At 34.2% G+C, this 24,341-nt stretch overlaps 1 protein-coding gene across 1 annotated transcript in view; it reads left to right on the top strand.

Moving 5' to 3' along the window:
* Positions 1 to 24,341, top strand: part of ZNF385D (zinc finger protein 385D) — a 374,041-nt gene that overhangs the window by 282,229 nt on the left and 67,471 nt on the right. Inside the window, exon 4 of the mRNA XM_015853987.2 lies at positions 2,237 to 2,347. Within this exon, the coding sequence (XP_015709473.1) occupies positions 2,237 to 2,347 (111 nt within the window). The remainder of the gene's footprint in view (positions 1 to 2,236; positions 2,348 to 24,341) is intronic.

The following is a 24,341-nucleotide window of genomic DNA, read 5'->3' as shown; positions in this document are numbered from 1 at the left end:
ACATTGCTACCCATCAATATATGAACTACTTGAAAATGACAGACAGGAGACACTTTAGAGAATTATTTGATGCTAAAGGATAGAATTGTGTTACAACACTGTAAGGCAAACACCCCATCTGCCACATAATCAGAACCCGAGTAAGTATCACTCTGGAGAATGTGATCTAGTTGAGTTAGGAAGTTAATGCTTAGAGTTACCTAGGCCTCAGCATAACTGAGCTGAGCTCTCCCAGCTGAGCACGCAGGAGAAATTATGATATTAGAGATCAGATGTTTATAAACTTTCTTTTTGCATTCATGAGATAATGTGTCAGAGTTTAATATGTTAACCTCAGGCTGAACTAGTACTGTTGTCAAACTGCAGTTAAGAAGGTGAAGGTAAGCAGATAGACTGGATGAAAGAATGCACAATGTACTGCTACCAAATATTGATTTAAACATGTATCTGAGCTTGAGGTTTCCCTCTGCATTTTATAAGACACAATGCAGAAATTCCTTAAAAATGTAGGCTAGTTTCTTGAAATTCTGGCAGCTATAAAATAGTGTTGGTTAAAACCAGTTTTAGTGTTGAAAATCCCAAGGTAAAGGTAATGTAAGTTCTACTGTCATAAGAAGTCACCTCTTGAAAAATGGAGCAGTTGAAAAAAAGAAAACCGTTACTGTCTATTTTCTTTCTTATGTGATTTTAGTCTTTTGGTCTCCCACAATAATATGTTTGAACCACAGGCTTTTTAAAGATTGGGTTACAAAGTAAAACGAGTGCCCTATGCACATGGTCTGGTCTCAGCAGAAAGTCTTCATGTGACACAGCATGTCACAGAGTTTTAGAACTCAAAATTTTCCAATTTTAGCTATTGTTGCAGTTATTGATTGTATTATAGTGGCATCCCTTGTTTCTAGGTGGGACTTGTACTCGTGTATAGGTGGTTTTACAAATGGTATTTCTAAGTCTTCTTATAAAACTCTGCAGCTTTAATTGATTTTTTTTTTTTAATCGATCTGAATTTCTTTTCAACAGTAACTAGTTTAAGCCCATGACCTACTTCATATCTGACTCTGAACAGCTGTCATATGACACACTACCTCTTTAGAGAGCTGTTTTGGATTCACTGCAATAGAGGCCATGACTGTCTACCATTGCAGCTTCCATGAATCATTGATTACTCTGAGAGAAAGCTGTGATTCTATACTGAATAGCCCTTTGCTAACTGACTCAAAAAAGTGAGTAATGGGACCATGGACATAGAAAAGGTGTTTTGTTCTCAAGACACATACAAATTAAGCTGTCTGATACTATCAGGTAATTGGTTAGTTGTATTTGCTTCATTTAAAAAAATAAAAATAAATTCAAAGATAAAAAATGGTGGCTTTACAAAATTGCTGTAAAGCTCTTACTAGATTTTAAAAATAGCTGTGCAGGGCTTCTTGTGAAAAAAAAAAGACAAATTATTTTGACCAATACATCAGGGGAAGCTGATCTCGGTCATCAAAGTAAAATCAGTAGTAGAGTAGTCTTAGTGAAGGTATGTCAAAATTGTTTTGGTTTGGGTTTTGTTTGTTTGTTTGTTTGTTTTTTACAGGACCCTGACTCATATATACTGCCAGATCAGCTTTCTGGTGGAGGCCTTTTTCAGAATAATACTTTTCATCAGAGCCAAATTTCATCCTTAAAAATGGACTTATTTGAAATAAATATTTTCATCCAAATCATTGTGAAAATAATCTTTGGAGAATTTGAATTTTTCATTGGATTAATAGAATTTTCTTTATTGAAATGGATCGTTTATTGGTTTCTGGTGTATATATGGATTTCTTTCATAATAATGAGTTATCTGGGAGTTATTTGTACCTACTATTCCTTGGCATTTCCATTGATTATTTTCTTAGTAATTTTATATGAAATATATTTATTTTATTTAGTTAACTAACTTTTCTATGGCTTAAAATATGTTATATTTTTTGATAAATAAATTTGTTAAATGTTTTCAACTCAGATTTTGTCAACAAAGGCAGACTGATGCATATAGAACTAAGGATATGACTGCATTTTTGTTTGTTCCTCTCTGCATTGCCTTTTCACAAAACTGCACTTAAAATAAATATTATTAAAAATAATTTTCCTTAGTATGGAATACGATTTTGAATGACGCAGTGTCGGTTTTACAAATATAGCTAACATATAATATGGTGAAACAGCAAAAGCTTTTATATTTCCTTGTATTCTTCCTTTACAGATGGACCCAATTCAGAAAGCTGTAATAAATCATACATTTGGGGTTCCTCTTCCTCATCGAAGAAAGCAAATCATATCATGCAACATTTGCCAGCTGAGATTTAATTCTGATGTAAGTCAATCATTTTGTATCAGGTTAGAAATACGTACTTATCTCCTTGGATGTGTCATAATTTGCATAAATTGGATCTAAATGAAGTGTTATGATTTCAGTTTGTGGTTCAGCAGATGAAAAGGCTGTAGGATGCTTCAAATAAACACAATTATTTGATAGTGTTTATACACCAGGCCAGATTTTCCCTGCGGATATATCTCTGCAATCTCATCAATTTCAGTTTTGCTGCATGGACTGAAAATAGGAGAACTGATTGATCCATTACCGCTAATAACTCTGAAATATTTGCTGGGTCCTATTTGTTCTACCAGCCCTAGATGTAGTTGCCTCTTCTTCCTCAGAATATTAGAAATTATTCACACTATGCGCATCCTTGTGAATTTACTTTCCATTTGCTATTCTCACAAAAATCTCTTTCTAGCCAGAATTGTTTTTTTTTTAAGTACTCCTGTCTTGACTCTATGATATTAATAGTAATAACAATAACAATAGATGCAGGTAATATTTGTCTGTTGGCTACTACCCTGTTTTCTCTCATTCCTCCAACAATTAAATATAACAATCTGAATTGGAAATGGTCTCTAATACATAGATAACAGTCTCCCTGTTACTACCCAAGGAATCTGTTCTGTGTTATTCCTTGCCAAAGAATATATGTTCGTATGTTCTGTCGCAGAAAGACCTCTTGGAATTTAACTACTTTATTTTCTTCTCCATCAGCACTGTATGTGCAGAAACAATCTGACGTGGTGCAATATATTGTCTTCTGCTATTCTAATCTTCTAATGCATGGTCATTGCTGGTGGCAACTTATATTCCCCTTCCAAATGTCTTTCAGTTATTACCTGTTTCTCTAATTTATATACAGTATTCACGTTTGTCGAAACAAAAATGTTTCAATTTAAGCAATTGTCCAGCCCAAATGTATTCACAAGGCTCCTTCCTCATGCTAGTCATATGAAGAAGTGAAGGATCTCTTTTGTGCAGCTGTTTCTTTGTAGGGAAATCTTTATGATCAATTAATCATCCTATTTTTAGTTTATTAATTATTTATCAAAGCCACAAACTTGTCAAAAATTTAAATTGAGCCTTGAAGCATTCTGTAACAGATTGGCTTCCTAAGTATTAAAGTAATGCAGCTCTCTTCATTCCCCTCAGCTTTTAATGCTTAGAAAGAATTTTAACAAGAGCTAAGTCATGACTTTCAGACCTGTGGGAATCACCTATTTAACCTTTGCTCAAGACTCAAGATATTTAGCTCACAGACTGAATGGCCACCTTTCTCTTACAAAATTGACAATATCCTCAAACAGGGATGCAAACAATAATACAGTATTTGTGGCTGTTGTAATTCTCACACATAAAAATAGGCGAGTCAGATTTCACTCTTACTTTTAGAAGGCAGATGCTAGAATTGCGACTGCAAATATTGAGCCGTTCACAATAGGTCTCTCGCTAACAGAAATGTTAAGGGATATTGGGGACTTTTGGAGCACAGCAGATCCCACTGACTGACTAGCCTGGCTTATTGCTCATAGTTTTCAGCTTCATCTTTGGAAAGAGCACGTCAGGCTGAATCATACATTGTATACGTTTTCAAAAGTCATCAAACACCTCAGTGTTACATACCAGAATGAAACATCTTCTTTCATAGGAGGAATACCATTTGTTAGTTTGAAAAAGATACAGGCAAAAGTGAGGTTGAATACGTCATTAATCTGACTTAGTCATTAGCAGATACACAAGTTGGACTAATATATGAAGTAAAATATTTTCCATCTGACAGAATGTAGGCATTTTCTAGAAGAAGGTGAAATAAGCAATTTTTTACGCAGGAGGAAACACAATATTAGTGAACACTGATACTTCTGACTCAGAGGACTGGTATGCCCTCATGCTGTTCTTCTCCTGATGCTCTTGAAAAGGATTCTGAAGTAGAGAGGGGAGAGAGGCAGTTGCCATTTTCAAAGATCGCTAGGATACCTAGAAAACAACAGCAACAACAAAACACCGTTTCAGGATAAATATCTTCATTTAGACTATTTGCAGTAAAAACTCCTGGAAAAATAGCTGTAAAGCCAATTAAATTAATTGTCCTTTCACAATTTCAATCCAAGAGGTTTGAACTCTGCTTTGCCAAAGTTGTTCAGGGGACATTTTTTCTAACCTGATTTTTAAAGCATCGTCAGTGTTCTGTTGGATATAGAGGATACAATTCCAAATGTTGCCCAGTGATTAACCTGGGAAGGTATCTGTCCCTCTTTTCTTAAATACCCAGAAGAGATTTCCAGATGTCTTTATGGTGCTCTCTTCTCATTCCAGTGTGTATAGTTATTACTACTAACATTCACAAAGTGCTCTGCTGAGGCTTTTCAAGAAATAATTGATAGTGTGGCTGCAGGTTTAGAAATGTTTTTCTGCAGTGTGAGTGGAATAGGCTGAGCTAAGTACATCAGTTGCTTGGGTAATTCTGAATGACCAAAATTTTGTTTGTTTGTTTGTTTTGTTTGTTTGGTTTTGGAAAAAATGATGTGAAACAATGTGCAGATTCAGTGTGAAGACTTAAAAAAAAAAAAAAAAAAAAANTAATAATAATAATAATAATAATAATAATAATAATAATAATAATAATAATAACTTGCTCTGTATTTTATGTATTGAAAATAAAAATCACACTAGGAAAGTGTGTCACAGCCTGTGTTACATATTAAGAGATGCTGAGTGCTGAGTAATGGGAAAGAAAAACATGGTGAACGCATCAAATATAGTACAGGTTATCCTCTTTGTGTTGTAACTCGCAATGAAAATAACTTGTCTAGAGAAAGTAAAGGGATATCTTACAAACCTTGCTCTGTTGCACAGTTTTGACAGATGAATCATAATCCTTCATGTAATTGCAAGCTTCTCAGTCCTTCACTGTAAATGGAGTAAATTTAATCAATTGCATCTAAGAAATAGAAATGCAGTGATTGCACTAATAATAAGTAAAAAGCAGATTTTAATGAAGTTTATTATGATAACTTTTATTTTGAAAGCAAATACCACTAACAAAAGTTGAAGTACAATTTATACATGTAATCAGAAACAGTCTTTGAGCACAGGAGATTCTCTTAAGTATCTCTACACTTAGTGATAATCTCAACTATGTGATATTATTTCTCTCTCTATGCATCCCTGAAATCCCTGTTCACTATTTTCCTCACAATCAACTATTTCTTTTTATTCCTCTGACTCTCAGCAGGGCTCCCCTCTGTCTTCCAGAGTCTGTGGGATCTTAGTCCTTATCATGCTGCATCTTTCACTTTTCTCAAATTTCTTGCATAAAACTTCTGAAAGCTTATCTGGTGCTTTTGGATGTTTATTTGAAATTTATGGATCAGTAGTATTTCCCAAATGAACTCTTCAGGAAAAGAAATAACAATGTCAAATAGCACTCCAGTATTCTCTCCCAGCTTTTATTAGAATCTGTTCTGTTTGGACGTTAGTTCTGCCTTGCGGTATCAAAGAGCAATTGGCAGAGAAGGGATTTTTTCTTTGAAGCAGCTTTTCTTAATCATCTTGGAGGCAGTCCAGAACACTTCTTCTTACAGAGCCACAAACACAAATCACCCAGTTCACAATAAGGCAATGTAGCTGTATATCTAGAAGTCTGCATCTTTAAAAAGAGGAATGAAAATGTGCAGATGGAATTCTGTATCAGTAGATAAGCTAGAGAAAATGTGTGGAGCATTAAGAAAGAAATTCCACATTTTTCCATAAGACCAAACTAAATACAGAAAAGCCTACCCTACTCCTTCCCACCCTCCCCACCCCCAATTCTGAAAAGTTATTTGCTTTGTTCTTGACCTGAAAGCATCAATTCAAACAGAAATCCATTGCATTTGAACCCAGAATTCTTTCTGTGAACACAGTTAAATCCAACTATAGATTTATTTGTTGCAGCTTATTAGCTATGGTAGTATTTTTCATACAACTCCTTAAATACTGTTTTGTTGGCTATCTAATTTTAAACAGCAGAGTTGTATTTCTGTAGGTTGTGGGCATCTTGACATAAGCCATCCTTCATTAAATAGTAGATAATTCTTTAAAATATGTGGTGAATATTACACTTTTCTATCATGCAGAACCAAAAGACCAATGCATCAATGGAAAAAGAATAGCAGGAAAGGACTAGATCTAAGGAATAAAGATGTAGAAAGACAAGTAATTAAAACTGGGTCAAACAACCTGGGTCAAGAAAAAATTGGGAACTATTTTTTTCAAAACCTTCATTTTATACACACAAAAACATAAGTTAAAAATAATAATAATAAAATTCATAGATTTACATTGCTACCCATCAATATATGAACTACTTGAAAATGACAGACAGGAGACACTTTAGAGAATTATTTGATGCTAAAGGATAGAATTGTGTTACAACACTGTAAGGCAAACACCCCATCTGCCACATAATCAGAACCCGAGTAAGTATCACTCTGGAGAATGTGATCTAGTTGAGTTAGGAAGTTAATGCTTAGAGTTACCTAGGCCTCAGCATAACTGAGCTGAGCTCTCCCAGCTGAGCACGCAGGAGAAATTATGATATTAGAGATCAGATGTTTATAAACTTTCTTTTTGCATTCATGAGATAATGTGTCAGAGTTTAATATGTTAACCTCAGGCTGAACTAGTACTGTTGTCAAACTGCAGTTAAGAAGGTGAAGGTAAGCAGATAGACTGGATGAAAGAATGCACAATGTACTGCTACCAAATATTGATTTAAACATGTATCTGAGCTTGAGGTTTCCCTCTGCATTTTATAAGACACAATGCAGAAATTCCTTAAAAATGTAGGCTAGTTTCTTGAAATTCTGGCAGCTATAAAATAGTGTTGGTTAAAACCAGTTTTAGTGTTGAAAATCCCAAGGTAAAGGTAATGTAAGTTCTACTGTCATAAGAAGTCACCTCTTGAAAAATGGAGCAGTTGAAAAAAAGAAAACCGTTACTGTCTATTTTCTTTCTTATGTGATTTTAGTCTTTTGGTCTCCCACAATAATATGTTTGAACCACAGGCTTTTTAAAGATTGGGTTACAAAGTAAAACGAGTGCCCTATGCACATGGTCTGGTCTCAGCAGAAAGTCTTCATGTGACACAGCATGTCACAGAGTTTTAGAACTCAAAATTTTCCAATTTTAGCTATTGTTGCAGTTATTGATTGTATTATAGTGGCATCCCTTGTTTCTAGGTGGGACTTGTACTCGTGTATAGGTGGTTTTACAAATGGTATTTCTAAGTCTTCTTATAAAACTCTGCAGCTTTAATTGATTTTTTTTTTTTAATCGATCTGAATTTCTTTTCAACAGTAACTAGTTTAAGCCCATGACCTACTTCATATCTGACTCTGAACAGCTGTCATATGACACACTACCTCTTTAGAGAGCTGTTTTGGATTCACTGCAATAGAGGCCATGACTGTCTACCATTGCAGCTTCCATGAATCATTGATTACTCTGAGAGAAAGCTGTGATTCTATACTGAATAGCCCTTTGCTAACTGACTCAAAAAAGTGAGTAATGGGACCATGGACATAGAAAAGGTGTTTTGTTCTCAAGACACATACAAATTAAGCTGTCTGATACTATCAGGTAATTGGTTAGTTGTATTTGCTTCATTTAAAAAAATAAAAATAAATTCAAAGATAAAAAATGGTGGCTTTACAAAATTGCTGTAAAGCTCTTACTAGATTTTAAAAATAGCTGTGCAGGGCTTCTTGTGAAAAAAAAAAGACAAATTATTTTGACCAATACATCAGGGGAAGCTGATCTCGGTCATCAAAGTAAAATCAGTAGTAGAGTAGTCTTAGTGAAGGTATGTCAAAATTGTTTTGGTTTGGGTTTTGTTTGTTTGTTTGTTTGTTTTTTACAGGACCCTGACTCATATATACTGCCAGATCAGCTTTCTGGTGGAGGCCTTTTTCAGAATAATACTTTTCATCAGAGCCAAATTTCATCCTTAAAAATGGACTTATTTGAAATAAATATTTTCATCCAAATCATTGTGAAAATAATCTTTGGAGAATTTGAATTTTTCATTGGATTAATAGAATTTTCTTTATTGAAATGGATCGTTTATTGGTTTCTGGTGTATATATGGATTTCTTTCATAATAATGAGTTATCTGGGAGTTATTTGTACCTACTATTCCTTGGCATTTCCATTGATTATTTTCTTAGTAATTTTATATGAAATATATTTATTTTATTTAGTTAACTAACTTTTCTATGGCTTAAAATATGTTATATTTTTTGATAAATAAATTTGTTAAATGTTTTCAACTCAGATTTTGTCAACAAAGGCAGACTGATGCATATAGAACTAAGGATATGACTGCATTTTTGTTTGTTCCTCTCTGCATTGCCTTTTCACAAAACTGCACTTAAAATAAATATTATTAAAAATAATTTTCCTTAGTATGGAATACGATTTTGAATGACGCAGTGTCGGTTTTACAAATATAGCTAACATATAATATGGTGAAACAGCAAAAGCTTTTATATTTCCTTGTATTCTTCCTTTACAGATGGACCCAATTCAGAAAGCTGTAATAAATCATACATTTGGGGTTCCTCTTCCTCATCGAAGAAAGCAAATCATATCATGCAACATTTGCCAGCTGAGATTTAATTCTGATGTAAGTCAATCATTTTGTATCAGGTTAGAAATACGTACTTATCTCCTTGGATGTGTCATAATTTGCATAAATTGGATCTAAATGAAGTGTTATGATTTCAGTTTGTGGTTCAGCAGATGAAAAGGCTGTAGGATGCTTCAAATAAACACAATTATTTGATAGTGTTTATACACCAGGCCAGATTTTCCCTGCGGATATATCTCTGCAATCTCATCAATTTCAGTTTTGCTGCATGGACTGAAAATAGGAGAACTGATTGATCCATTACCGCTAATAACTCTGAAATATTTGCTGGGTCCTATTTGTTCTACCAGCCCTAGATGTAGTTGCCTCTTCTTCCTCAGAATATTAGAAATTATTCACACTATGCGCATCCTTGTGAATTTACTTTCCATTTGCTATTCTCACAAAAATCTCTTTCTAGCCAGAATTGTTTTTTTTTTAAGTACTCCTGTCTTGACTCTATGATATTAATAGTAATAACAATAACAATAGATGCAGGTAATATTTGTCTGTTGGCTACTACCCTGTTTTCTCTCATTCCTCCAACAATTAAATATAACAATCTGAATTGGAAATGGTCTCTAATACATAGATAACAGTCTCCCTGTTACTACCCAAGGAATCTGTTCTGTGTTATTCCTTGCCAAAGAATATATGTTCGTATGTTCTGTCGCAGAAAGACCTCTTGGAATTTAACTACTTTATTTTCTTCTCCATCAGCACTGTATGTGCAGAAACAATCTGACGTGGTGCAATATATTGTCTTCTGCTATTCTAATCTTCTAATGCATGGTCATTGCTGGTGGCAACTTATATTCCCCTTCCAAATGTCTTTCAGTTATTACCTGTTTCTCTAATTTATATACAGTATTCACGTTTGTCGAAACAAAAATGTTTCAATTTAAGCAATTGTCCAGCCCAAATGTATTCACAAGGCTCCTTCCTCATGCTAGTCATATGAAGAAGTGAAGGATCTCTTTTGTGCAGCTGTTTCTTTGTAGGGAAATCTTTATGATCAATTAATCATCCTATTTTTAGTTTATTAATTATTTATCAAAGCCACAAACTTGTCAAAAATTTAAATTGAGCCTTGAAGCATTCTGTAACAGATTGGCTTCCTAAGTATTAAAGTAATGCAGCTCTCTTCATTCCCCTCAGCTTTTAATGCTTAGAAAGAATTTTAACAAGAGCTAAGTCATGACTTTCAGACCTGTGGGAATCACCTATTTAACCTTTGCTCAAGACTCAAGATATTTAGCTCACAGACTGAATGGCCACCTTTCTCTTACAAAATTGACAATATCCTCAAACAGGGATGCAAACAATAATACAGTATTTGTGGCTGTTGTAATTCTCACACATAAAAATAGGCGAGTCAGATTTCACTCTTACTTTTAGAAGGCAGATGCTAGAATTGCGACTGCAAATATTGAGCCGTTCACAATAGGTCTCTCGCTAACAGAAATGTTAAGGGATATTGGGGACTTTTGGAGCACAGCAGATCCCACTGACTGACTAGCCTGGCTTATTGCTCATAGTTTTCAGCTTCATCTTTGGAAAGAGCACGTCAGGCTGAATCATACATTGTATACGTTTTCAAAAGTCATCAAACACCTCAGTGTTACATACCAGAATGAAACATCTTCTTTCATAGGAGGAATACCATTTGTTAGTTTGAAAAAGATACAGGCAAAAGTGAGGTTGAATACGTCATTAATCTGACTTAGTCATTAGCAGATACACAAGTTGGACTAATATATGAAGTAAAATATTTTCCATCTGACAGAATGTAGGCATTTTCTAGAAGAAGGTGAAATAAGCAATTTTTTACGCAGGAGGAAACACAATATTAGTGAACACTGATACTTCTGACTCAGAGGACTGGTATGCCCTCATGCTGTTCTTCTCCTGATGCTCTTGAAAAGGATTCTGAAGTAGAGAGGGGAGAGAGGCAGTTGCCATTTTCAAAGATCGCTAGGATACCTAGAAAACAACAGCAACAACAAAACACCGTTTCAGGATAAATATCTTCATTTAGACTATTTGCAGTAAAAACTCCTGGAAAAATAGCTGTAAAGCCAATTAAATTAATTGTCCTTTCACAATTTCAATCCAAGAGGTTTGAACTCTGCTTTGCCAAAGTTGTTCAGGGGACATTTTTTCTAACCTGATTTTTAAAGCATCGTCAGTGTTCTGTTGGATATAGAGGATACAATTCCAAATGTTGCCCAGTGATTAACCTGGGAAGGTATCTGTCCCTCTTTTCTTAAATACCCAGAAGAGATTTCCAGATGTCTTTATGGTGCTCTCTTCTCATTCCAGTGTGTATAGTTATTACTACTAACATTCACAAAGTGCTCTGCTGAGGCTTTTCAAGAAATAATTGATAGTGTGGCTGCAGGTTTAGAAATGTTTTTCTGCAGTGTGAGTGGAATAGGCTGAGCTAAGTACATCAGTTGCTTGGGTAATTCTGAATGACCAATATTTTGTTTTTTTGTTTGTTTTGTTTTTTTGGTTTTGGATTTATTGATTTGATACAATGTACATTTTCAGTGTAAAAGACTAAAAAAAAAAAAAAAAAAAAAAAAATGATTTGCCTGGAAAAAAAATGTTATCAGCTATCAATTTTTGGTAATTAAACTATATGAATCGCAGTTGCAAATTTTAGATTTTTTCTTAGTATTATGAAAAACTTTTAATTTACATAAAGTTCCAACCTTTCATTGTCATCATACTTTTTTGAACATGATTTAAAACACTAACAAATATAAGTAGCGTTTCTGTTTAGAAACCGAAGGGTTTGTGGCTGTTCTACAGATGCATCTTTATTTTTAGATGCTGGAGATAGGATTTATCAGAGAATAATGAATAAGAATTCCATTTACCTACAGCACAACAGTATTATGAAAATGTTTACAATAAAACTGGTCTGTGAAATTTTTCATTTTTGTAGAGAACACTGAATTCTCTTCCCTTTGATATAGATTTCTTTCAGTACAGAATAGCTTTTTTTTTTTTCTGGTTACACAGTATCAAAATTACATTTCAGAGAAAAATGAGAAAGGCACCACAATAGTCTAAAATCATTTAGTTTCTTTCTAAAGGAGTTATCTGTAAATCTTCATGACAGCTGTGTGTTCAGTATTTCTTTTTTAAAATAAATCTTCTCATATGAGAAAAAGGAGGAATGAGCAACTAACCAAAGCCTCTTGGTGCTGAGAAAAAGCAACAACACAACACTAAAATAGCAAACATAGGTTCTGCAAAATCTGCTTCAAGCAGTGACTTTTTAATTATTTTTTATTTATATTTATTTTATTTTTTATTTATATTTATTTATTTCATTGAGGGAGATCTGCACATAGCTTCTACCTTTTTATTGTGCACCCAGAACAGGAAAATATATTTAAGCATTGTGTTGGAAATGTGTGTGTTGCCTTTTAGATTTTTCTAGATGTTCTTCGCTATTTTGCCAGTTGAAAAGAATTGTTAAATAACAGGCTTTTCAATAAATATTAAATATCTGCTATAAGCATCCTGAAAAGAAATTCCAGCTAACTTGAGTAGAACAATTCAAGAGGTCTCCCTGCAAGTAGATGTTGGAGCAAATGCTCTGCTAATACAAGAACTTATTAAACACGAATGCCATGATTTGGAGAAAAACAAACAAACAAACAAAAAACAATGAATTTTCACTATTTTTTAATGTAGGGAATGTCAGTATCTGCTAATCAGGTCAATTCCTGCAAAGAGATTCTCTTACTTTTTTGCATAAAGCAGATACCTGAGTGTGTGGGCAATATTTTGATGTATTTACAGGTCTTGAATTCCATTATGATAATCTGTAAAAGTATTTCTAGATGGTAGCCAAAAAAATTATTTTGTTTTAAATAGAAACAGTAGTAATTTTCTCCAGAAAGTCAAGCAGAAAGCTCATCCTAGAGTCACTGTTGTGTATATTTTTTAAACATTCTTTTCCTACACCTCTTTGAAGTAAAGGTAATCTCTGGATCGATACACGGTTCTGCAGTATGAAGTTATCATGTGCTGCTTCAGTAAAAAAAAAACTGAATATTTGGAAGATAAGGGTGTAATATAACTCCATAGCATTTTATGACAGTTCTGACTGTCATGGGGAAAAAAGCAGAACCAGAGGACTCATATCCTGTTTAGGTTATGCTTACTATCTAGAGCATAGTGTCAATTTGTGAGCACACAGAGTACAATAAGGTGATAAGAAACAGCCAACATGAATTTGTTAAGAACAGATCAAATCAAACCAATCTAATTATCTCTTTTGACAGGGTAATTGATCTAACTGATAATTAGAATAAGTAGATGCAATATGTTTTGTCTTTTTTAAGTGTTGATATAAGGTATCACAGAGAACCATAATGTAAGTAGGAAAATATGGTCCAGGTGTAATTGTTAAAAGCTAGTTGTACAACAGATTGAAAAATTGTTCTGAGAGTCATAGTTGATTGTTTCCTGTCAAAACAAAAGCACTGTACAAGTCAGGATCTGCAGGAGTCTGTTCCACACTTGCTGCTGTCTACATTTTCATTATCTATGTGTCTGAAAGAATAGAGAGTACACATACTGCGATTGTGAATGACATCAAAATGGAGTGTGGCTAATACCTGATGAAAGTTGGCAAGTTCAGGATCGTAGTACAAAATGATTTTCCTTATTTGTAGAAAATAGTCAAAAATTCCAACAAATACAGTAAATGCAAGTACAAATTATTGTGCGTAGATTGAAAAAATTAAATGCAAAAGCAGTGAAATGAGAAATGTATGGCTTACTGGGCAAAAGGAACTCACAATGTGAGAATATGTTAATAAGAACTAACTAGGAAAAAGGTTTTACTTTTATCAGTAGATGGATAAATATTCGGATAATTGAAATTGGCATTGCCTCAGAAGAACAATCATTTGCTGCACTGGTCATCATTCTTCAACAAAAGAAGAATACAAAAAGTAGTGGCAATATTTAAAATTGATCAACAAGTATGACAAGTGAAAAAAAATAAAAAAAATCTCTTGGCAGTGGAAAGAAGAAAGACCTGAATTAATATAGAAAGAGGAAAAGACAGTGGAAAGATTGCAGGTTTGGAACATATGGAAAGGTATTACTTTGGCCAAATTAAATTTCATTCCTTGGTTTTGGTAGAACATATTCAGCTTAATTTGCGCATAGAATTATGTTATTATATCTTATAATAAGAATATTAATTGAAACAATTCTAGTTACAATGGTGAAATTCAGAAATGAAAGAAGTAGGAATAGTTGTGGATTTCCTGTCAGTGGAGGGTCTTAGCAAGTTTGACAACCAACAACAAGGATGGTCAGGGAATTTCTCACAGCTTTATAGCCTTCTGCATGATGTCACATGGCATGAAACATCCCCTCGGCCAATCCAAGCAAACTCCAACCCCTGCTGCTGCTATTATTGCCATAATAACAGTAACTCTTCCCTTCTAAGAGACCCAGCCCCAGGCGTGCCCCCATCACTCAGCAACAACTAAGTATTGGTGTGTTATTTACACTGTCTCAGCTGAAACCAGGACACTTTCCTGCACTGCAGATTTCAGTGTTAGGAGAACCAAATGCTGATTTCATTGGTAGAATTGCACATACCATTCAGTTGAGATCAGAATGTGAGTCAGAATTGAGCTTTTCCATAGTTTCTGGTTTCTTCTATTCACTGGGAGAAAAAAAAAGAAAAAAAAAAAAAGTATCAAGTAATCATAGAAATCAATGAGTGAAGACTTTCAGAGGATATCCAGAATTTATATAAATTCAATATGGAAATACTAAAAAATTTCTTAACAAAATATTTGAGATTTTTGGGGCATTTGAAAAGTATAGCACAGAATGTTTTACTCCTGCGCTACATGCATGACAAATTAAAAACAAAACAAAACAAAAACAAAAAACACCCACTAATATTATTTTGCCCAGTTGGATATTCATTGGATTGTGTTTTTATAGGTCTAGTTTGCACATTTTAGAAGCACTAACACCTCTCCACCTCTTTCCCAGAACACAGTTCTAAATACTGTGGCAGTGATATGAATTGCAGTCAGGTCGTGTGCAGGCCTAATCTTTTCTATGATAGAGAATTTGGATTTTTTTTCTTTTGTAGTTTGAAAGAAAATATGATATGTTATCCTAAAACTTGAAGTCTGTCTATTGTTAGATGGTGTAACCTCTTGAGGTGTTGAACTTAGTCTCATAACTGATATCCTAAGGATTTGATGTTTCCCTTGACCTGGTACCTCACTATTCTCTTGTAGTGAGAGCAATTTTTTTCTATGTAGGAAATCTCTCTGTTGCTGCAGAACATGGACCAGTGCAGAGGTATCTGGCCCCCAAAGTATTGCCTGAGGATAGAAAGACAGTAGGAATGAAGAATAGTTTTAAGTTATCAATCTTTAAAAAAATAAACAACTACAAAACATGTTCTTATTGTTAGGTGATTAGTCTGTTGCTGATGGGAAGAGATGACATCCACTATACTACACTACAAGATATGCTTTTCCTTCCAAAATTCACTCTCCAGCCACATTTAGCAGTGGTGGTTGAAAAGGGAATCTCAAAATTCATGAAAAAAGCAATGCTTACAGTTCTCTTGTGCCTCTACAAGCACAAGTTATTGCGAAATGTCCAATATCTATGCCAGCTGCACATAAGTCAATATAGGAACACGATCCTGGAGAAGCTAAATCATTCAGTTGATGAAAAGCTATTGCTGTGTTAGGACTTAATGATGATACAGACCAAATACTTTATACTGTTTTTTATTCAGCTTTGGCAAATCTTGATTCTTACCTCTGCTTACTCTTCCATGTTGTTTCATTTTCAAAGCACTCACTTTATTTGATAAAATAAATCTGTGGTGTATAAGATTTGACATCTCTTGAAAATTACTTGAGTTTGCTAGAAATGTTCTGTAAATAGGTAACAGCTCTCTTTGATTGTCCTGTTAATAATTTGCAAGATTAATGACCAGTGTTCTGACAGTGTTCTGACAAATTGTTTTAAAAGGTTTCTGCTTCTGGCACTGAAGTTAATATTTGCCCTTTGGGGCCAACATTTAACTTATTTTGGACTTAGATGATTTTAGAACTGCAAAGAGGAGCAGAGGTGAGAGTACTTAAGAGAAAAATTCTGACAGAAGAGCAGCCTCCCTTCTGTGTTTGAACACATCCATGCTTGTTACTGTCAGAAGTTTTTCTTTCCTAAGAAACGATTAAATTAGGGCATCAGAATGTATCTGAAAAACAAGTGTTGAGGGGAGGAGGGAGGGAGGGAGGAGAAGCAAAAATAATATATTGGACCCTAGATTTTCCAAAATCTGCTTTTGATTTCATAATTGCATATGTGGATTCTAAAATGAGTTGCAGGCAAATTACACATATTCTACTAGTGCTTTTAATTAATTGGGTTCTGTAGCTACATTGTCTGAGTTAAACTAGCAACAGAAATATTTCATTCGTGCTGAAAGGTGAGGGGATCATTATGGGAATGACCTTTACATAATAGCATTGGGCAAGCAGTGGGTAACTGTCGTTTCTTGTATGTCTTTAACTAGAACTTTTGGAAAAAAGATAACAATTACTATTTATCAACCATGTGCCTCCGGTGGTGCAGTGGTTAAGGATGCCACTTTGCAACACTGGTTCGAATTTCCCCTGTGGCGCAAGTGGTAGAAGTGCTGCTCTGCTACACAGGCTCAAATCTCGGGGGTTGGATTTGATGATCTCTAAGGTCCCTTCCAACCTGCACGAAACTGTGATACTGTGATACATGGAAAAAAAAAATTAAACTCTAAATTGAAAAAATACCATTATATAAATGAGGAAATTAGAACAGACAGACAAACATATAAAAGTGGGAAAATGTTATTTGTCTCTTTCAATTTTCTCATTTGCTCCGCTCATGGAAAAGACTGCCCATTTCAGTTGCAAGGAGAGAAACCTCAGCTTTATCTACTATTGCCATACACATCTTTGTATTTAAGATATTTTTTCACGCCTCAGTCCAAATGTGAAAAAAATCAGTCAACTCTAATACACATCTGAAATCTAAAAACAACTGTAATGGGAATTCTTTACAGAAACCTCTTTCTATAAACAAGTCATCACCAAGAAAAAAAGACAGGTCATAAACTATTTTTCTGAACCATCTTCACCTAGCTTTGTTTGGTCTGTTCTTACTTACAGGTTTATTTAAACAGGATAAGAATTTGTACAGTTAAGCATCTGAGATTCTGAATTAATAATAATAGGAGCCAAAAGCTTTAACAGTAAAAATGACAAAACATTTTATTTTCATTCACCTATCAACAATTCCTGGAGCAACTGCTCTGCTCATGTTATTAGGCACTGGTAAAGACAGGAGAGAGAAAAGAGCAGACAAGGCTATATGTAAAAATCTGTACTAAGAAATGTGCAGTTTTTGGTGATGTGGAACAATCTGCACCAAAATGAGATAACTGAAATGTTGGAGTTTTTTGTTTGTTTGTTTTGATTTGTTTGTTTGATAACGCATAAAATTATTATTTAATTATAAACAAATTTTAACAGTAAAATGTATTATTTTTTTTCCCCTGACTTTGTTTTTTTATACTCTTCCAAGAGTGGTAAAATATTTTTAAATAGTACACTAATTCTGGAGATTTTTTTCTTTATAGGAAGTAAAATTGCATTCCCTGGGAGACCTTCAGTAGTCTTCTTTATGTATCTGTGCAGCCAACTCTTGTAGCAAAAACACTTCATTTTGTCACAATTACCTTTAAACACAACTGCCCCTGATGTGAACAAATTCCACTTAAGAAACTACAGGCCTGACTTTTTCAACTCCTTGTTTCTTTTATCACTCCTCACATGTCTTTTACAGTCTCTGGAGTTATTACTACTCTGTGTGCTTACTCACATCTCAGCTAACAGCTGGGAGTCTGATCCACTGAATGAGTGGAAGTGCAACCCAATATCTGCTTTTAAAAGCTTTATATTCAGTAAAAAAAAGTACACTTCTGAACTGTACTTTTGAGGGCGTATTGCCCCTACTCTTACATTTTTTTTTATCACAATTGAAAATGATGCCTTTAAAGGTTTAAAATGGCCAAAGGGGATTCACTTCTTTTCAGGAAAGAGTCCAATATGGCATTTATACTGAGCTTCCCCATGGCCTCTAAAAGCCTTACTATGAATTTAAAACATGTACTGAATTAGAGGTAATGCTTTACTGGTACAGCATACAGCTACATTATTTATACATAATCATCTGATAAGTTGATCTAAAATTATGATTTTAAAAATAAAAGATTTTACTCTGGGATTTATATAGATCATGTCATAGTGGAACAAATGTAGATATACATGCATAGTGAATTTATCAAATTCATTTATGTTAGCTGTTTTTGGATGGGCATAAGTGTTTCTTTTTATCCTTTATAAAGATTTTAGAACGTAGTCTCTGAACAGGTTTCATCCTTACCCAGCACAACCTATTTTCTCTGCATCAGTGGACTTGTCATGATAATCAACTTTTTTGTCCCAACCATCAATCACTCCTGATTACAGATGGAGAGAAGTTCTGTTCTGTTGATCAGCCCATCAGTGCACATAATGTTACACCTAGAGACAAGTGAAAATCATCCCTCGATGGGAGACTCACTTGCCTTCTAGCCTTTTGTCTGAGGTATTCTAATTTGCATTTAAAATATTGTTGCAATTGTCAGTGCTTGCTTTGATTTTACTATTTCTTGAAAAAAAAAAAAAAAAAAAAAAAAAGAATTCTGTTATTCTGTTGATCTTTCCCTACATGATTAGAGGAATACTCTTCTGTATCAAATAATATTTTGTATTGCGACTTTTAATTAATTGTACAAATATTATGGGAATTATCACTATGTAAATTAGAAATTTAATGGTTATGCAGCACTAGAAGGAACACAGTATATTTTAGCCAAGAATTTCTGGGAAAAAAAAAAAAAAAGCAATTGTGTTGGCTTATGATCTACTACTTAGATAGGATTATATTTGCTTCTAGAATTCAATTTATTTGCAGTGTTTGTTAAACAAACTTCACAGCAAGGGAATTACTAAAAATTAAAGGCACCTTTGTTTAAAGAAATTGTGGTTTACATTGTAGTGATGGTACTAAAAAAAAAACAAAACAACCACTTCTGTCAGTTAATGCATTCTATGTCAAGCATATTTCCTTCCTTGTAATAAGTGTGAGTTGTTACAAATGTAATGTAAGTACATCTTGAGTAAATATATTTTACAAAGATTTTAAGTGTGACTTAAAATAGCTATCAGAATAACTGGGTGTAGTTTATTTGAACCATAGTCACTTCTTTTTATTTTTAGCATCTTTTCCTAAAATCAAAAACAAAACAAAAAAAATAACAACAGTATATAAGAAGCCTATAAATCTGCTTCAGAAGCTGAAAGACAAAGTGCAAATGAAAGAGTATGAGAATTTGGAGTATACAGATTTGATTAGCAATCGCATTTATACGTAGAAGATTTAAGTAGGAGTAGTTCATTTTCTTATTCCGATTGGCCATTTTCTGGACAGTCATGATTTAATAGGCCTATGATAAATACAGTAAAATAAACAAACAAAAAAAGAACAGCAAACCTTTGTCATATTTGCTAAGAATTTTTATTTTGTGTATTCTGATGATAATAACACTCAAATGCAACTGGAATTACTCAAGTTCATTCTTTATCCTCTGTCTGCCTGAGTACCATGTTTGCCAAATGCAGACTTTCATCACATGTACAGTAGTAGTTCCTCTACAATGACATTTTATTTATTTTTATGGTTTAGTAATTAATACAAGCATATTGCAATTGTTGTTCTTTATTTAATTTATTTAACAGAGTTTATGAATCTGTATTACTTTTCCAAAGATGCTCATCATTTGTTATTGTAATGACATAGCAGGAAATTTTCTTTTTTTAATAAATAGAGATATTAGGTGGAACTTCATTAGTACAGTTCCAGTCAAATAGCCTGCCAGTCAGTACCTGTCACTGCTTGTCAATTTCTTCTCTAACATGATTTTCATACTAGAGTTTTCTTAGTAATAAAATCAAAAATAAAGTCAATTTCTAAGATGAGCGTATTACCAGAAGCAGCAATAAATGAGCAATAAGATCTGTATGCTGGAAAACATAGAATGTAATTAACACCTTGGGCACTGGTGCAATTAAAAATTTTACTGCATTTAATTGTGTTTTATTGTAGATACAGTGCCTAAGAACTATTCTAAGATTGCATGACTACTTCATGTCTCTTTAGAACTTGAAACAGCCATAAGAATTAAACTTCACATAAAGCTAAGAAATTCAGTTTACATCCTGTAGCAAATGTACACATGATTTTTCAGTAAAATACACCACGAATGGTACAGCATCATTTTGGCTGTTCTTCTGAGTGTGAGTCCCATGTGTTTATTTGTGAGACAGGCCTTAGGTGAGCCAAAAGGACACATGATTCAGAGAAATGTCTTCAATCTTTGTCGGCTTATTAGCCCTAGTGCTTTTGGAGTTGCTGCTGCTGAAACAACTTGCAAGAAGTAAGGACAGAACAGACATTTTGGAGGAGTAAGTGCAGTGACATTCAGCAGCAGGGATGACTAAAATGAGGACTGCATCAAGAAAATAAAAGGTCTGGTACTCTCTCTTGGCTACAATAGATGGAACTGTGGCAAGGATCACTTCATATTCATTTCTGTCTTGTAGGGATAATTGTGTTTGCATAAGTAGAGAGAGTCTTTCAACCCAAGCTACAAGATCTGTCACCTTTCTTAGAACGATCTGAACTTTTTTAATAGTTCATGTTCTGTACTAATATGAAGAATTATAAAGTTGGAGGAATTTCTGTGGACTGGAAGTTATGCATTTCATGCTTGAGGGAAATCTGTTACAACATTATCTAGGATAAGTAGGTAAGAAATGATTTCTTGGACTCAAATGATGGGAGAAAAGCAATACAGAGATTTTTCACTGATGTGTGTGGATGTGCTTGTTGTTTAGAGATAAAAAAGAAGAAAAGAAAGAAAGAAGTGTAGTTTCTGGTGTTGGGAAGCTGAATTTTGTGCAACTTATGCAGATGCTGCACAGACTTTGAATTGGCAGCACTTACAGCCTGAAAGGATCTTACTTATGACAGAAAATCCTGAATTCATTTATTATCTCTCTTAGTGCAATAGCAAATAACTCAAATTAATTGAGGGTAAAGTGATATTTTTTTAAAAGTTACCATTAAGAAAAAGTAGGCATGTTTACTCTGATTACTCTTATTAACTCATTTTACCATTACATATAAACTTATTTTAACATGAATATTCATTGTGGCTATGATGGATGTTTACTTATATGCATCAGTCCACACTACTTCACTAAGAAAAGAAAGTCAGGTCCCAAGAGAAAATGGTCTAGAACTTTTGTTTGTATTAATTGAATTGAATTGAATTGAATCTGAATTATTCTGCAATAATTATTTTTAAAATTCAAGTGTTATTTTTTAATCAGTAATCTACTTAAAACCTGGAGAATACTATGGCTTGTTTACACAATGAACCTGCAGCTAAATATCTGTGCAGGATACACTGCTTTACAAATGTGTAGCATGAAATATTTTCTGTGGAGAGCTCATTTTCTAATAAACCAGAAAATAAATAAGAATGTTAGGTAAGGAGAGGAGCAAAGTAAATGAATAAATGGAAAAATTCTTTCTGAAACTCATTTTTAACAGTTTTCTTGAAGGAGAAGTGTTTTGCCATCTTATTTGACAACATCTCAGAACATCTGAAGTCAAACCTGGAAAAACTGTCTAAGTACATTTTCAACATTGCCAGTTTATGCAATAGCTTGCTGTAGTAGGTGAATTGCTCTAAGTCATGAGAGGGAAAAAGAGAAGGAACAAAATAAATAGTGTTGAAAAGCATGTGTGATGATGCAGAATAGGAGATTGCTACATAGAAAGAAAAGAAACTCAGTGTCATAGTTCATTAATAAAATCTGAGATATGATGGTATGTACAGGTACAGAAAATAAGTGACTTGAGAAATGTGACAGAGTCAATAGTAGGATTATAATAGACTCATCTAGGAGCAATTCAATCTCAAAGATCATAAAAATATTGGTTGAATTAAGAGAGATAGATGAAGTCCTGAAAAGTGTATCCCAGTCCAGAGGACTAGAAATGCCTCAAGGCAATCCTCAAGGACAGATTCCTGGAATACATTAGTCTGGCCAGCATAAGGCTTGTTTTGTGAATGGGAAGAGGAATTTTTTTTATTGGATATCCTCCAATTGGTGTATCTTAGAGTTCTTCTTAGAGAAGAAGGTTTCTTCTCTAAAGTCACTCTTAATGAATATATTTATTTTCCTCTCCATACTACTCACAACTACATAAAAGCAAAGATGGCAGTAATCTATCAATTAACTCTTCTCTGATTGATATTTGTGGTAAGGAATAGTTACAGAATAGTTTAAATTGGTAGCTGCTTTAATTTTTTTATTTTTTTAATATATATTTAGTGTATATTTTTCTCTCAGAAAACATATAGAAATTAAATATATGCTAATTTGAATATTTCTTGAAGAGGAAAATGAAGACTGAAAATATCCGTTTACTTTTCCACTCAACGCGCTCTTCTCCATTTTTTCACCTATTCAGTGCCATATTGTTATAAAATCACCTTGGCAATTCACTGCAGCTGCTCTTGACATGAACTAGTTAACAGAGTGCTAAGAAACTGACTCATAGTGATGAGTATAGCCACTTACAGCAACTGGATTATGAATTTTAATTCATAGCTTGAAACCACTTCTTGTTGTTACAACAATCTGTTTTGCGGGCATAACTCCTATTTTTCTACAAAAAAGATTCCCACCAATTATTAAACATACATTTTAAATGGAAAGCTTAAATTCATAACAAACGGATGGATTTGGACTGTAAGTAAAAAGCCAAGATTTTACTTGGTTGGGATGCTAACAGAGGCACGCCACATTTCAGAAAATAGAAACATGAATTATAGAAACATATATTGTTTGTAGGACAAGACATTGGCCATTTGTTTTTCACTGTGTTTTCAAACATTTTATAGGTGATGATGATGGTATGGCCCTTGAAACCTTCTAGATGAGGAGCAGCATAATTCTCTTTTATCAGCACCACAAATGATCAATAGGATGTTGATCTCATAAACATCAAAACTGAAGTCATTTCCTAAAATTCCTTCCTTTCTTCATAGCAGAGGTCCTTTGGCTCTCTGATCATCCTCTGAACCCATTCCAACATCTTTCTTGTGCTGGGGGCTCTGGCCTGGATGGGGCCTGACAAGAGCTACGCATGTGGTGACAATCGCTTCCCTGTCCCTGCTGGCCACTCCTCTTTTGATGCAGCCCAGTTGGCTTTCCCACTGCAAGTACTTGTTGACTCATGACAAGCTGTTTTGTCCACCAGAAGGTCTGAATCTTTTTCTGCAGGCTTGTTGTGTGAGTGGCAAGGTCATTCTTCATTTCTGTTTGTTTGTTGAAAAGAAATAGACTCCACCACTTTTTAGAGATGTGATTGGTTTAAATGGAGATAATGAGAAAGGACTGTGTTGGCATTGGTATAAACGCTTTCTGGATAGTGCTTCAGGACAGGACAGAAGGGCATAAAAAAAACCCCAAAAACATGGTGAACACTTTTGAAGGTGGAGGCTGCCTATGTCATTACTCTGCTGTTCAAATTCCTGCCTCGTTTAGCCTGTAGATCTCAGTATTTAATGTCTTATTAAAGGTTTGTGCACAGCTGGAACAAAGATTCCCAGAGACAATAAATTCTGCTGCTGGCTCCTGCAGTAATAACTTGTGAAATCAAAAGACTAGCAGGGTCAATTCTGTGGTCTGTCTGATAGAGTGTTTCTCCTATAAAACGTCAGGGGGCTTTGGACCCAGGTACTCGAACCTGCAGAAGTCATACAGTTGTGTTTGGCTGACTGAAAACATGTTCATGCTCAACCAAATAGATACCTCGACTGTACATTTAATCTGTTCTTAGGATTAATCTTATCATTCTGCTACCATATTCAAATTTAAAAAACTCTTTGGTTTAGCTTGAAACCTCTCAGTTACGCCTCGGGCCAGCTGTCAGCCTGAGGAAGCCCATTAGATTTACCATGTATAAGCCTGAAGGTGCTAACACATCTTACAACTGTGAGCTTAAAGTAAATAACTGGTTTGTATTTGGAATGCAGTACGGTTTATTTTTTTCAGAGACTGATGGGCAAAAACA

This window comes from Coturnix japonica, chromosome 2, assembly GCF_001577835.2.
Source record: "Coturnix japonica isolate 7356 chromosome 2, Coturnix japonica 2.1, whole genome shotgun sequence".
NCBI lineage: Eukaryota > Metazoa > Chordata > Aves > Galliformes > Phasianidae > Coturnix > Coturnix japonica.
The sequence above is the reverse complement of the archived record's forward strand: the minus strand, read 5'-3'. Positions and strand labels throughout refer to the sequence as shown.